The sequence below is a fragment of the Manis pentadactyla genome, chromosome 4, assembly GCF_030020395.1.
Source record: "Manis pentadactyla isolate mManPen7 chromosome 4, mManPen7.hap1, whole genome shotgun sequence".
Classification (NCBI taxonomy): Eukaryota; Metazoa; Chordata; class Mammalia; order Pholidota; family Manidae; genus Manis; species Manis pentadactyla.
The window spans coordinates 182,999,616-183,014,214 of record NC_080022.1 but is presented as its reverse complement, the minus strand read 5'-3'; the positions used below and the strand labels follow the sequence as shown (position 1 = coordinate 183,014,214).

The following is a 14,599-nucleotide window of genomic DNA, read 5'->3' as shown; positions in this document are numbered from 1 at the left end:
CTGGGTGATGTTTAAGATTGAAATCCCAACTTGGAACAAATTCGAAAGAGTAAGAATCACCCACACACTGATGTTCTAGAAGCTGCCCCAGCCCAGGTGGAGAGAGGTGTAGGAGCGCCGGTGTTAGGCTCAGAGCCCCCCACATCCCTGCTGGCTGTGTGACATGGTGTTAGGCACTTAACATCTCTGAACCTCCGTTTCCTCCGTTTCCTGCTCAACCTGCACATTCACTCAGGGCTCCTCGCTCAGAGGGACCCTGTGTTCAGTTAAATGCTCTGCAGCTGTCATCATGCAATTCTCGGTCATTTTTTAACAAGTGGGTCCTCCGTTTTCCTTTGCACTGGTCCTGCAAACTCTATAGCTGATCTTGGTAAAATGCCTCCCTGTGGGGTCTCTGTGGGAATCGAGTGAGAAATGACACAGAAAGCACCCAGCCTGGTGCCCCACTGAGCATAAGCCGCCCGGTGAGCAGAAGAGCCCCCCCAGAGTGAACTCCCAGAAGGACAGGGCCTCCGGCGGCCTGTGGGTCTTCTGCACGGCCTTCCCTTCCCCGGGAGCCTAGGGATCTGGGCCCCTGCACTCGCTCTGCTCACTGGCCCAGACTGTGAAGGTGCTCTCGGCCTCTTCTGGAACATTCTTGCTGCTCTGCCTGAATCGCTGGCCTCTCCCCAGCTGATCGCCTGGGAGCCGGAGCAGGAAGAGGAGGTTACCATGGTGACTGCCCGGCCCAACTTTCAAGACAGCATCCACGTGGGCTTTGTGTCGGGCCTGAAGAAGTTCACGGAGTACTTCACCTCCGTGCTGTGCTTCACCACCCCTGGAGACGGGCCCCGCAGCACGCCCCAGCTGGTGCGCACCCACGAGGACGGTAGGCACCGCCCAGCCCTGTTCTCTCTGCCCCGACCACCCCCACCCACCCCAGGGCCAGGCAGCGCTCCGGGCACAGGGCGGTCCTGGTCCTGTCCCCCACCCTGGGGCACCCCGGGAGCACCACAGGCTCTTGCAGACAGTGGTCTCTCTCTGGTTCTAACTGGCATTGGGTGGGGTGGGGGCCCTTTGGGGTACAGTGCCTGGGCCTGTGGGACACCTGAGCTTCAGTGAAATCCTGGACACCTCGCTGAAAGTCAGCTGGCAAGAGCCAGGAGAGAAGAATGGCATCCTCACAGGTAGGCACCACCCTGTTACTCAACCTGGGAGTGAGACGGGGCCACAAAAGGTCATCTAGTCCATCCCCCTGCTTTCGACCTAGTGTTCATCCAAAGCCTCCCAGCCGACCACTCTTCTTCGGGAAGGACTCAGAGAACAGGGGCTCTCAGCCCCTCCGCTCTGTAACATATCCCGGATCTTCAGCCGCAGCCTCCAGTGGCCGTCGCAGTGACTGGCCCTCCTCCAGTCCCCACCCACGGGGACATCCCACTGAGGCTATGGCCGGAGCCTGGGGTGATGTGCCCACCTACCTCAGCCCCATTGCTCCCGAGTATCTCCCTGCCAGCCTAGCAAAGAAGTAGGGAGCAGAAGGGCCAAGGCCAGCTATGGTCACAGCCAAGGTCCTGCCACAACCGGCGTCTCTCCCCAGGGTACCGGATCTCCTGGGAGGAATATAACCGAACCAACACCCGGGTGACCCACTACCTACCCAACGTGACCCTGGAGTACCGCGTCACAGGCCTCACCGCACTCACCACCTACACCATCGAGGTGGCCGCCATGACCGCCAAGGGCCAGGGCCAGGTGTCTGCCTCCACCATCTCCTCAGGGGTGCCTCCAGGTAGGTGCCCACTCTCAGGGCAGGACGCCCGGCCTCCCGTTGTTCTCCTGTCTTCAGGAGTACTGGCCTTCTTCCCTCGTGGGCTCCATGGCCCCCTGCGCAGGCTCCGTTCTCATGACGCCAGGTCTCTGGACGGAGGCTGTGGGCTCCCTGCCGCTCCCCACCGTGGCTCTGGGAAAAGCCCAGGCCCCAGAGGATCCCACCCTTGTCTCACTTGTCCCACTGCCTCCCTTGTCCCCTTCTCAAGCAGTGGTGTCTGTGATTCAGGAAGACCCGTCAGCGTCATCCAGAAGGCCCAGCGGGGATTCCAACCAGTGGAAGCGCTGGTTGGGAAGCGTTGTTTGGGAAGGGTTAGAGCAGGGCTGGAATAATCTCAACCCGGATGTAAAGAGCAAGCCCAGGTCCACTGCTTCTGCCAAGCTCTGCAACCTTGAGCAAGTCAAGTGGCCCCTCTGTGCCTCAGTTTCCCCATCTGTGGGAAGACAGACTAGATAGCCACATGGTCCTGGCAGGGTCTGTAAGTCCATGCTTCTGTGAACTGTCCGCTGAGATGGCTGAGATACCCGAGCTTCACTCGAGCCCAGATGCTAGTAACAGTGACACTGACAAGTATTTATGCAGTGGTCCCCAGGCCCAAGCTAAGTGTATGCATCAATTCATTTAAACCTCACAACCACCCTGAGGTAGGTGATATTATTATCACCTCCATTTTACTGAGTAGTACAGAAAGGTTCGTTAACTAGCCCTAAGACACACAGCATGGATGCAATGGATCTGCATTCCAGCTCAGACAGTCTGACTCTGGGATCTGTGCTCTTTCTGTTCATCCTGAACCCCAAGGTTCCTACTTAGAAAATGGGCTGCCCCCTGCCTCCACCCCTCCTCGTCTCTCTCAGCATTATTGGGCTTGGGAGGGCTGTGCTGGGCTGTGCGTGGGTGGGTGGAGAGGAGGATCAGCCCCTTCCCTGGCCCTGGGAGCGTCCTGGAGGCCCTGGGGGGTTCTCGAAGCTCCCAAGCCAGTCTCAGGCTCCTGGTCTGAACACGGTGAACCCCAGGTGCAGGAAGGCAGACTGTGTTGGCAGGGTGGGGCCTGCTCCCCCCAGGCCTCTCTGTGCCCAGAGGGTCCCCTTCAGTGTGGAAGGATCTCCTCACCTGACCTCATTCCCGTTTTCTTTTTCCAGAACTCCCAGGGGCCCCTACCAATCTGGGCATTTCCAACATCGGCCCCCGCTCCGTGACCTTGCAGTTCAGGCCAGGCTATGATGGGAAAACCTCCATCTCCCGCTGGCTGGTGGAGGCCCAGGTGAAGCCTGCCGGAGGGGAATCCTCACGCCCAGGCAGCCTGCTCTTGAGAACAGATCTCATGTGTATTTATGCCTGTATGAATTTTCACATGCAACTTCAGATGGTCAAATCCAGAATGCCCACAGTTCCCAAGACTGTCTCCACCTCCACTTCATGTGTGTACCTGTACACACACACACGCCAATAACCTTGAGCCAGGCGGTACTGTCTGGCCCAGAAAAATTACCAGCTGCCACCTGCAGCCCTTTAAACCATGTCCTCAGCTTTGGCGGCAGCAGGGGGCCTGTGTCCCACCCCCAGAAATGGTGGCTTCTGATTTAGCTGGCATTGGAGAAGTATGCGAGGGTGTTCAAGAGAATCACCTGGGCAGCTTGTTAAACCCAGCTTCCTGGGCACCACCCCCAGGGATTATGATTGGCTAGGTCTGGGGCAGGGCCCCAGAGTGGTTTATAAATGGCATTCTGCCAGCTTCTAATGCAGGAGTGCCCAGGGTTACACTGGAAGTCATGTTTAAGGGCCTAGAAAGATAGAGGCCCCATTTAGTGCCCTCCAGGTGAGCCCTGGGGTTGGAACCAAGACGTTCCCAGGGCAGGGCATGACCCACCTAGGAGCTGGAGCTCGGAGCACCCCGACTCACCCTGCAGGTTGGGCAGGTCTGAGGGTGTCTCCCTTTTCCAGGTGGGCATAGTCGGGGAGGGAGAAGAGTGGTTGCTGGTTCACCAGCTGGCCAACGAGCCCGATGCCCGCGCCATGGAGGTGCCGGAACTCAACCCCTTCACCTACTACAGGTAATGATGCAGGGGGCAGGGGCAGGGGCAGGGAGGGGCTGTCCAGACTGCAGGCTTTGGCCCTGAGGTCCCCGACTCTCCATCTCGCTCACCCTCTTCCATCTGCCCCAGCTTCCGCATGCGCCAGGTGAACATCGTGGGCACCAGTCCACCCAGCCAGCCTTCTAGAAGAATCCAGACCCTCCAGGCACCCCCTGACATGGCCCCAGCCAACGTGACCCTGCGCACAGCCAGTGAAACCAGCCTGTGGCTCCGCTGGATGGTGAGGCCCCCTTGAGGGCAGCGGCGGGCGGGTGGGGGAGTCTCCTTAATCCTCATCAGTGTGCCGGGGTCCAGGGCCACATCCGAGGGGGGCCCTCCAGAACCCCTGCGGCTCTCTTCTCTTTGCTTCATACTCAGCACCTGGCAAGGTGCCTGATGACCAATCTCCGCCAAGTGAGCAAATGCCCCACATGAGAAGGAGCTAGAAAACACTGCTTATGAAACATTATCATGCACCAAACATTTTACATTTTTTCTTTCATTTAATCCTCCCAGTAGTTCTGCAAAGGACATGTTAGTATCCCAAGTTACAGTTAGGAAAACTGAAGCTCAGAGAGGTTGGAAACTTGTCCATAGCCGCACAGCTCCCAAGGGGTGGGTCTGGGCTTCGGATGTAAGTTGTTCCACCCCACCAAGTCAGAGTGAGGGGTGGTTTCTGCATTTGAGGGGAGCTGAGGGAGGGGCCCTTAGACTCTCAGACCATCCCCACTGATCAGGGTAGCATGTCAGGGGTCATTACTCCACGTGGCCCTGCAGAAAGTCATAAGCTGGAGGTTTCGCCTTCTGCCAGGTGCTATTCTGAGTGCTTTACTCAAAGTCAGGCCTTGAGCCCTTTCTGCAAGCCTGTGACAGCATGCATCCTAGTCCCTGCTTTACAGATGAGGAAACTGAGCAGGAGAGTTCGAATAACTGGCCCAAGTCCCCCCTCATCCTCCCACACCCTTTTTTTAGCAGCAGGACTCAGATCCCCAAGCCGGGGAGTCTGGCCCCCCAAATTCCCAGCCCTAATCAGCACAGTGCTGTCCCATCTTGTGGGGAACATTTCTGCCCCGGGCCGTCCCTTAAGAGCATTTCCTGGCTGGGGTCCCACAAGGCAGCAATCCAGGAGGTGCTCAGAGCATATGAGAATTCTTAGGCAAATAAATGCGGACGTGCTACCACGTAGCCCAGCTCCTTAGAGGATCAGGGGACACCCGCATGCCAAGAGCCTGCTTCCTCCCTTCAGCAGTGCTGTCTGGCCACACGGCTCTTTTTTGTTTCCATGTGAGATTGCTTACTAGTTGTGCAAAACACAACTTGCACAATGCCACACTGTGGGCCAGGATTTGCTTGAAAGCCATTACTCCCTTCCATTTATGTGCACACCTAATAAAAGTAGCTCACAACACCATCAGCCCTGAGCAAATGTTAGTTATGAGTTAGGGTTCTCCTGCCAGGGTGGATGGCACCAAGCCCAGCCATCCCTCAACTCAGCCCAGCAACCAGGTCTTTGGTTACCTCTCCCCTCCCACCCTTCTCTCCTCTGCTTTGCTCCCTTGCAGGCTGGCTCCCGTCTCCCTGTATTTCATTTTAACATTTACAAATACTAAATGGTAAACGGCTAAGGAGTCTGATCCCCGGTGGGGGTAGAGGGGAAGTAAAAGGGCTGCTGCTGTGTGTGCAGGGCCCCCGGCACCTCCGGTCCCCTTCCGGTGCCCAGTCCTTATCTTTCCGTAGCGGGTAAGGGAGCGTGCGCTCAAGGCCCACCTCCAGCTCTCAGGCCCACCGATTGCCGACTTAATGGCCTATGGTCTGCTTCACGTCTGTAGGCATAAGGGCTGGCAGGAGGTGGTGAGCACATAGGGAGTGTGGCAGAGGCCAAGAAACCGGAGGAAGTGAGCCAGGCTGTGGGAGCTGTGGACCCTGGGCGTTTTAGAGCCCCTGGGGAAGCAGCATGAGGGCAGGTGAGAGCTGAGGGGCACCCCAGCTATAGCTCCGCCACCTTCCGAGGAGACTGTGAAGGCCAGGCACTCAGCTCACACCTGCTTCAGATGCCGGGCCCCACCCAACATGCACTCCCCTCCGCCGCTTATTGGCACTGTGCTCATCAGCGCTCCCTGAGCCAGCAGCCACGGCCCTGCCAGCCTAGTCACAGGGCCCAGGAGAGGAGTCTGCCTTTTCTCTTTGCTGAAACTCAAACAAGAAGCAGGCTGAAAATGCAGCAGGAGAGGCTGAGGTTTGCTAGACAGAAGGACTTCCTGTCAGTGGCTGCAGCTCCATCCATGCCCAAGATGCCATCTCCCCATGCTTGCTTCTCCAAGGGCAGGCATGAGCTCAGACCAGGCGTGTTGTAGGCAATTAAATAAGTATGTGTGAAGCCTGAGTGAAGGGGTTAAGCGGTAGAGACAGCCACGGACAAAGGTGGTGTGCTCATCAGCGTGTTAGACAGGCCCCACTGCCTCGGCAGGGTAGTAAGGTTGTCGTGTTCACAGAATGGGTGCCGCCTTCCCTTGGAGCAGAGACACTGTGGAATGGGGGCCATCAGAAACACAGAGTTACGGTCTGAGCCATACCCCATGAAAGTGCTTCACGTGGGCACTGGTTGTTCAGGAGACCGGGTAATCCTGCAGGCTCCCTGGAAGAGGGTGCACACAGTTGCATACAGAGCGTGGGCTGGTCTCCCAGCAGCTCTGCCTGCCCTGCCTTCCTGCAGCCTCTCCCAGAGATGGAATACAATGGAAACCCCGAGTCAGTGGGCTATAAGATCAAATACGGCCGGGCAGACGGCCGCAGCAAGACGCTGAGCCGCGTGGTCCAGGACCGGATGGAGCGCGAGTACACCATCGAGGACCTGGAGGAATGGACGGAGTACCGCGTGCAGGTGCAGGCCTTCAACGCCATCGGCAGCGGGCCCTGGAGCCAGACCGTGATGGGCAGGACCCGGGAGTCAGGTACCGCCGCCCTCCTCCGGCCACCCCATTGACCCCGCCTGCAGCCTTTGGCTGGATACCCCTGCCTTTGCCTCGCTGCCCTTAGGACCTGCCAAGACCCTGAGGTCTGGAGTTAGTCCAAACCGGCCGGCGCTTATTCTCCGGTTGGTGCCCAGTGTGGCAGCCCCTGATCCCTCCCTGCAGCTGCCCCCATAGCTCTGGAGAGGCAGGGGCGTGTCCTCACCTCCGGGGGTAGCTGGGCGGGCTGCACTCTCGCAGCTGCCCATTCTGTGCCCTCACCTTTAACCCTGACACCCAGCGGTGCCTGAAAGAGCCTGAGATGGGGAGGTCAGCTTAGCTCTCAGAACATTCCAGAAATGCAACCAGCAGCTCCTTGGGACCTAGTAAGGGGTCACCCACAGAAGATAAGCCTCCAGCCTACAGGCAACCTTCATTTGTCCACACAGGCTTCACCACTCTGGGGCTTCGCCCTGGCACCTTTTAAATGACAGGTCCCTCTACCCTGGCCCCTCCCCCGGCCCCCCTGCTGTGCTGGCAGGGTGTGCGGGCTCACCCTAGCTGGTTCCCTGAGCAGAGGATAAAGGAGGCTAATCTGCAGCCAGACATAGCATCTGTGACATTCCAGAGCCAAAAGGAATCATCGCAGGGGGATTTGCTATTTGGGGACCGTCAGTGGCACATTTCCTGCCCCAGGTCCCATTCCACTCCCTCCCACTGCAGGGTCACCTTTGGGTCCTGAGCTCCTCCTCTCCCCCTCTTCCTCCCTCAGTCCCATCCTCCGGCCCCACCAATGTGTCTGCCCTGGCCACCACCTCCAGCAGCATGCTGGTGCGCTGGAGCGAGATCCCGGAGGCCGACCGCAACGGGCTCGTGCTGGGCTACAGGGTGAGTCCCGGCTACAAGGCCAGGCGGCCAGGCCTCTGTATGGGCTTCCCCGCAGAGGTGCCCTGTCCTCGGGACCCCCCGGGGCCCAGGTCCTTGCCTTCTGAGTCGACACAAGGGATCTGCTTGGTGGCCCGTCCACCAGTCACCATGGCAAGCTAGGATTCCTCCCTTGGGGGCGGGCCCAGGGTCCTTGGGGCAGCTCCACCCACCCAGGAGGCCACGCTGGCCCCCCAAGCCTCTCTCAGATCTGTTGGGCCCTGCTCCAGTTTCCATTATCTTCGAGAATTCCTCCCAAAGCTGCACCCTGCTCACCATGATGAGCTGTGTGACCTTGAGCAGGTCACACCCTCTCTCTGGGCCTGTTTTCCTTCCGAATGCTCTCTAAGGAATCCTTTAGCCCTGTGGCTGAGTGCACCTTTGCGTCCCCTGCCTTCCGGAACATTAGCGTCAGCACATTACCCCACGCCTCCTGGGGGCCAAGCCGGTCTGAGGCTCCACACCCACCCACCCCCTCTGGCTCCTGGAGATGAGACTTGGGAGAGGAGCTGGCAGGACAAAGCCCAGGCCCAAAGCCCTCACCCCCTGCACTGGGCTCTGGCAGGTGATGTACAAGGAGAAAGATTCGGACTCCCAGCCCCGGTTCTGGCTGGTGGAAGGGAACTCGTCACGCAGCGCCCAGCTCACAGGCCTGGGCAAATACGTGCTCTACGAGGTCCAGGTGCTGGCCTTCACGCGCATCGGGGACGGCAGCCCCAGCCGCCCTCCCATCCTGGAGCGGACGCTGGATGATGGTGAGTTCGAATCGCTGCAAGGCTGGGAAGGCTGGGAGCTGCCCTTCCCCCTGCCCGGTCAGCCTCGCCCCCTCTGGGGTCATGCTCCACCCCAGAGGGAACTGTGGCCTCAGGCTTCTCCCGTGAGAGGCAGGTCCACTGAGTGCCATCAACCCCACCCCCAGGGGAGGCTGATTACAGACTGTGCATCCTTAAAGACAGTTGCAGTGCAAAGGCAGTTTGACATGCGATTTAGTCTCTTGCACTCTCTCTGGGACAGGTGTACAGAGTAGAGACTTTGCACTGTTTTGATTTCTTTGTTGCCAGGGGCAGGTTCGCTTTGAATAAAGGTCTTCCAAAGGAAAGCCTTGATTTTTTTCCTGGCCATGAGCCTCCTGGTCCTGTTTGCAAAAGAGGGATACCAGCGGGGCTCCAGGCATTCATCCTGCAGCGAAACTGCCCATCCACAGCTGTCTGTCCAGGGCCCCCCTCCCTTCTCCCCACACACATGCTCACATACTGCCCACCACAAGCATTTGTGGGGGCCAAACAAGAGCACAAAAGGAAGCAAAAACATCCTATGTCTATATATTCTAAATTTATACATCAAGCTAATGATCTGTTAAATTCAATATGTTCTACCCTCTGCCTTGACGTACATACCCTCCTAATGACTTGGAAGGCCAAGTTCTAGTTTAAAAATCTCAGTCTTCTTGGAATTCTCTCAGAATGAGGCAGTGCAGGGAGAGTTGGCCCCACCCCGACCCCCACCCTGTCCTCCCCTCCACCCTGTTCTCCCCCCATCCTCCCCTCTGGCTGTGCCATTCAGTCCCCATCCACAGGCCCCCAAGAGCTACCCTCTGGCCATCCCTTCTTCATGTCTGTGTTAGAACACGGTGCCAGGCAGAGCAGCCTTCCACAGAAGCTCACCTAGCTGAGTGGCCCCTTCCCCACCACCTCGCCCACCCGCCCTGCTGGAACTGGGCTGGGCTTGGGGCTGAGCAGCTGCATGGCCACCCGCTTCTCCTTTGTCCCCTCAGTCCCGGGACCGCCCGTGGGCATCCTGTTCCCAGAGGTGAGGACCACATCGGTGCGGCTGATCTGGCAGCCCCCCACCGCCCCCAACGGCATCATTCTTGGTAAGCCTTTCCCCTCTTCCCGTGCGCTGGCTGCAGAGGGAGGGGGAGGAATCAGGTGTAAAGGAAGTCAATTCAGTGATGGCAGAAGGGAGACGAGGCCCAGAAAGTGTCCACATCTACTCAGGAAGGATGCTGAGTCTTATTTCTCCACTACAAATCTGCCTATAAGATGATAGGCTGGCAAGGGCAAGGTCAGGGTTCAGGTCCCTTAATGATCATTGATTAATTTTGCATCCCTAAATACTCCAGACCCCCCCAGCCAACTGGCCATCTGGTAAACCTTGGCCTCCGTTCCTAAGTGTGGCCAGGTGAGGGTGCACTGGCCTGCTCAGCTCAGCCAAACTCACTGTGGGCAGCAGGACCCAAGACTCAAGGGAGGATGCTGCAGGTGGGAGGCATCGTTTCCTACTAGTTTCCTCCCCTAACACGCACGTGCGCTCCCGCCCTCATGGGCGAAGAGTCCCAGGGTTGAGTCAGCAGCTGTGCGAACTTGAGTAAGTTGGTTCCTCCACGGCCTCAGCTCCCCCACCTGTAAATCGGTGGATTGGACAGCCTGTGCCTGGCTGGGGGCTCCCCCCTGCGAGGCCTGCCCGGGTGAATCTGTTCCTCCTAAGAGAGTGGCAACGGGAAAGTCAAGTGCATTGGACTTAGATGTGGGCTGGAATTCCAGCTCAGCCACTTCCCAGCAGGTGGTCTGGCCTCCCCGAGCCTCAGTGTCCTCACCTGGGGCTGTTATGGGGGTCACAGATACTGTGTATAAAATGACCAACCATGCCCCCACAGTAACACCCCCCCAAGTGGCGGCTGAGGACACAATAGTGGTCAAGAGGGCTTCAAGTAGATGGCCCACAGCCAAGGTGGCCCAGGCGCAGACATCGTGCTAGCCGAGGAAGGAAAGGCCCCTTCTTGGGGCTCTGGGGGCAGCGTGCCCTGCTTCCCCGCACCACCCACGTGCCCCCTCCCCGCAGCTTACCAGATCGCACACCGGCTGAACGCCACCGTGGCCAGCACCGCTGCGGTAGAGGTCCTCGCGCCCAGCGCCCGCCAGTACACGGCCACCGGCCTCAAGCCCGAGTGTGTCTACCTGTTCCGCATCACGGCCCAGACCCGCAAAGGCTGGGGAGAGGCTGCCGAGGCCTTGGTGGTGACCACGGAGAAGAGAGGTGATGCCCACTGGGCTGGGGCAGCCTTGGGGGGCAACCTGGGCCCCACCCACCCGCGCAGATGCTGAGAGCCTCTCCTCGGGGGTGGGAGAGACCAGGGAGTCAGAGTCCCTTCTGGGCTGGAGAATGGGCTCCAATCCGTGACACTGAGGTCAGGGAGGACTCCGGTAGCTTCTTCCAGGCCGAGCTAGGAGTTTCCCTCCCAAGGATCCTGCGCTGCCCAGCTACCAATTTTTTAAAGGGCAAGTTGCTGAGACCAACTTCTTCCCCGTTCTCCTCCCACACAACAAAGGCCGTGTCCTGTTGGGTAGAGGATGGGGTTGGAGCCTGGAGCCCCGGCTGCGTCGCCCTGCTGCCCCGAGCTGGTGCATCGCCCAAGGGGGGGCTCACCTGAAGCAGATCTGAGACTCGGGTTCCTGTGAAAGTGACTTCCTAGGCAGTGTTCTCAGGAAAATCCCGCATAGCGGTTTTCAACCAGGGGCTGCTTTGCGCCCCGGTGGACCCTGGGCAATGTCTGCAGACACTTCGGTCATAACAACTAGGAAGGAGGTGCTACTGGCATCTGTGGGTGGAGGCCAGGGATGCTGCTGGACACGCTGCGATGCACTGGACAGACCTACACAAGAATCGTCTGCCCCAGATGCCAAAGCGCTAGGCTGAGCACTGTACATAGGGCAGGTGGCAGTGGGCAGGAAGGCAGCTGTGGGTGGGGTGTGAAGCAGAGTCCCATAGAGGGACCCATGGGCTCAGTGCACTCGATGTGGGGCAGCGTAAGTTCCATTTCAGCGCTGTGGCAGCCGGGGTGTTCACACCTCCTCACTGTCAGTCCCTGGTTGGGCTGCCGTCAGATGACATTCCCAGGCACTGGGCCTCTAGCAGCCGGAGGACAGTGGCTGACCAGGAGCCACGGGTGCTGGCTGCTGGGACCACGTGTGCACGGACATGGGATGGGGCAGGGGGCGGCATGCCTGAGCCCAGAGCACCTCCTTCCTTTCCTTGAGAAACTGTACCCGCCTTTACCTCTGCTCACTTGCCCCTCCCGCGTCCGCCGCCTCCCAGACCGCCCGCAACCCCCCAGCAAGCCAGCGGTGCGACAGGAGGACGTGAAGGCGCGCAGCGTGCTCCTGTCCTGGGAGCCGGGGAGCGACGGGCTGTCCCCCGTGCGCTACTATACCATCCAGACCCGTGAGCTGCCCAGCGGCAGGTGGGCGCTGCACTCGGCCTCCGTGAGCCACAACGCCTCCGCCTTCGTTGTGGACAGGTGAGCCCTAGTCACCAGCTCCTCCGTCCCCCGCTCCCAGCCCGACAGCACCAGTGGGGGACCTCTGAGAAGGAACGCCGGGCACCGCCCACCCCAAATCTCTTCCCCACCACCTGCACCACCCAGGGGCCTCACACACGCACACCCTCTCACCCCTTCCGGCTCTGCCCTGACCCCCTCCTCTCCCCTGAGCTGTTAGGGCTGCCTCTTAATGATCTGTTTCTGGAGCCTAGAGGCCCCCCTAGAGGAGCGTCTGCCACCCTTCATTAGGGATCCCCCCAGCCAGGCGGCACTTCCCTCTCCGTCTTTAACAGGGGATTGGAGCTTCACTCTGAAATCTGGCTTCAGTTGAATTCCTAGTGGGTCATATTTTTTATATTCCAGTTGACGTGACTGGGAGTTCTGAGCAGTGCATTCCTCCTCCAGTAAATCAGAAAGGAAGACATTTGCCTGGAGAGGAAATGAGACTGATAGAGATGGGGTGCAGGTTAACTCTTGCGAACCCCAGCCCCTCCTAAATGTACTGGTTTCAAGGAAGGGGTGGCAGCTCGCGGGGGAGGAGTCTGCTCAGAGGGGGTGTTAGAACCGCACGGTCCTGTGGGGGCGGAAGCGTGCAGGTTCCCACCCGGGCACCTGCGGCCTGGCCCGTCCGTCCTGTTGTAGCGGATCCGCTTCCCCAGCCTCCATGTTCCCGTCGGTCTAATAGGCCGGCCCCATCTGCCCCGCTTTCTCTGAGCAGAGATGGGGGCAAGAGGAGAGCTCTGTTCACTGAGCCCGGCCCCCCCTCTAGGCTCAAGCCCTTCACGTCCTACAAGTTCCGAGTGAAGGCGACCAATGACATCGGGGACAGCGAGTTCAGTGCGGAGTCGGAGCCCCTCACCACCCTGCAGGCTGGTCAGTGCCCCCCACGTGGGTCTCTTTCTCCTTCTGGCCACTGGGCTCTCCCTTCTGAGGGGAGGGCCCTCTGCCTGCGGGGCCCCTTGTCTGGCTTCCTGGGCAGAGTGCCAAGGAGGTTGGGCCAAAGGGGCTTTGCCGTGGGCTCGGGCACCCACACCCAGCATGTTCTTTCTCTGATGTCTCCAAGCTCGTGGCCGACCCCAGACCACCAATGAAGGGGAGTGCAGGAGGCCTCAGCAGCAGCACAAGAGGCCTGTGGCTCTAGGGGCAGAGAAGAGGGGGCTGTGGCCCCTGTGTTTAGGTCGGGGTCCCAGCCCCTCTGCCTGCCGACAATGGCCCTGCGTTCTGTGGGTGTGGGTCAGTGGGCAGAGAGGGTGACTTACGCTGGAGCTGGCCCACAGTCCAGTGTCTGCAGAATGCGGTCCCTGCAGCCTCCCAGGGAGCCTAAGCCCCAGCCCCCAGAGCTCATCTGCCTGCCTCTCTCTCCCCAGCCCCCGACGGAGCACCCACCATTGTCTCACTGACACCACACACCACCACCTCCGTGCTGATCCGGTGGCAGGTACGGCCCGGCAGGTGGGGAGGGCCTGTGTCCCACGGTAGCTCAGCTCTGCAGGGAGACCAGAAAGCCAGCAGCCCCTCCCGGGCTGGAGCACTATATGCACATGCACAGACATGAACGTGCACATGCAGACACACCCCTCATGCCACTCTCTGGATAATCATGTTGGGCAGGTGCTTGTGCAGTCCCCTCTGCAGGGGACCAGACTCGACTCAGGGGGGTGATGTGACTGCTCCCAGGCTCCTCTGTGGCAGGGCCAGGTTCAGTGCCCTGAGGTTTGCTGAATCCTCACACAGAAAAGTGCCCACAGCTTCCAGGACCCCAGGGTCTCCATGAAATCCAGACCCCCTCAGAGAAGGGATTCCCGAGGGACCGAGCTTAGGTGTGCACACCTGCACTGCTCGTAGGACAGGGCTACTGTCCTGTCACCGTGAGCAGAAGCTCACTGTGTGGGTACAGAGAGCCCCTCCCCTCCAGCCCTCCCCAGCCGCCTGCTCTTTGGTGGGCTGCGTCCTCCTGCCACAGCCTGAGGAGGACCCCAGCATGCGTCTGGACATACCAGGCTGCCCTGCCATCTGAAGTGCAGCCTTTGGTCTTGGCAGGCCACCCACAGGGGCAAACGGCTGTTCCCAGTTCTCAGGATCAGAGGGCAGGCACCAGTCTTTGCCCACCTCCAGCCTCCCTGAAGGGAAATCCCTTGAAGAGGAAACGAGGGGGGACCCCCACCCAGCCCTCCAGCCCAAGGCCTCACCAGAGGAAGACACCCCCTTAAGCAACGATGACCCAGTGCAGTGGGGAGACGGATGAGACTGGAGCAGATCAAGGCCATCCTGGCGAAGGGGGCAGAGAGGTGCCAGCACCAGCCAGGGAGGCAATTAAGGAGCTCATAAAAGGCTGAACCATTTCCGCAGGCTTTTAAACAGAGGAATCATAAAAAGTAGCTCCCACCTTCTCCCGGAGCCTGTTCTCCGGCTCAGCTGTGGATGGGAGCAGAAAGCAAAGGAGAAATAGTAAAGGTGGAGGGGAGCGATGTGGGCAGGTACCCTCACCCTTGTTCATGCAGAGGAGAGGGAGAGGACTCTCAGGAAC

The 14,599-nt window shown here is 59.4% G+C and overlaps 1 protein-coding gene across 2 annotated transcripts in view; it reads left to right on the top strand.

Moving 5' to 3' along the window:
• SDK2 (sidekick cell adhesion molecule 2) overlaps positions 1 to 14,599 on the top strand; it is a 244,260-nt gene that overhangs the window by 191,359 nt on the left and 38,302 nt on the right. For both annotated transcript variants that reach the window (XM_036900084.2, XM_036900083.2), the window contains exons 19-32: positions 673 to 868; positions 1,068 to 1,166; positions 1,577 to 1,768; positions 2,950 to 3,071; positions 3,752 to 3,861; positions 3,973 to 4,123; positions 6,596 to 6,833; positions 7,603 to 7,718; positions 8,320 to 8,509; positions 9,529 to 9,627; positions 10,596 to 10,790; positions 11,850 to 12,051; positions 12,842 to 12,945; positions 13,440 to 13,510. In XM_036900084.2, the coding sequence (XP_036755979.2) occupies positions 673 to 868; positions 1,068 to 1,166; positions 1,577 to 1,768; positions 2,950 to 3,071; positions 3,752 to 3,861; positions 3,973 to 4,123; positions 6,596 to 6,833; positions 7,603 to 7,718; positions 8,320 to 8,509; positions 9,529 to 9,627; positions 10,596 to 10,790; positions 11,850 to 12,051; positions 12,842 to 12,945; positions 13,440 to 13,510 (2,085 nt within the window). The remainder of the gene's footprint in view (positions 1 to 672; positions 869 to 1,067; positions 1,167 to 1,576; positions 1,769 to 2,949; positions 3,072 to 3,751; positions 3,862 to 3,972; positions 4,124 to 6,595; positions 6,834 to 7,602; positions 7,719 to 8,319; positions 8,510 to 9,528; positions 9,628 to 10,595; positions 10,791 to 11,849; positions 12,052 to 12,841; positions 12,946 to 13,439; positions 13,511 to 14,599) is intronic.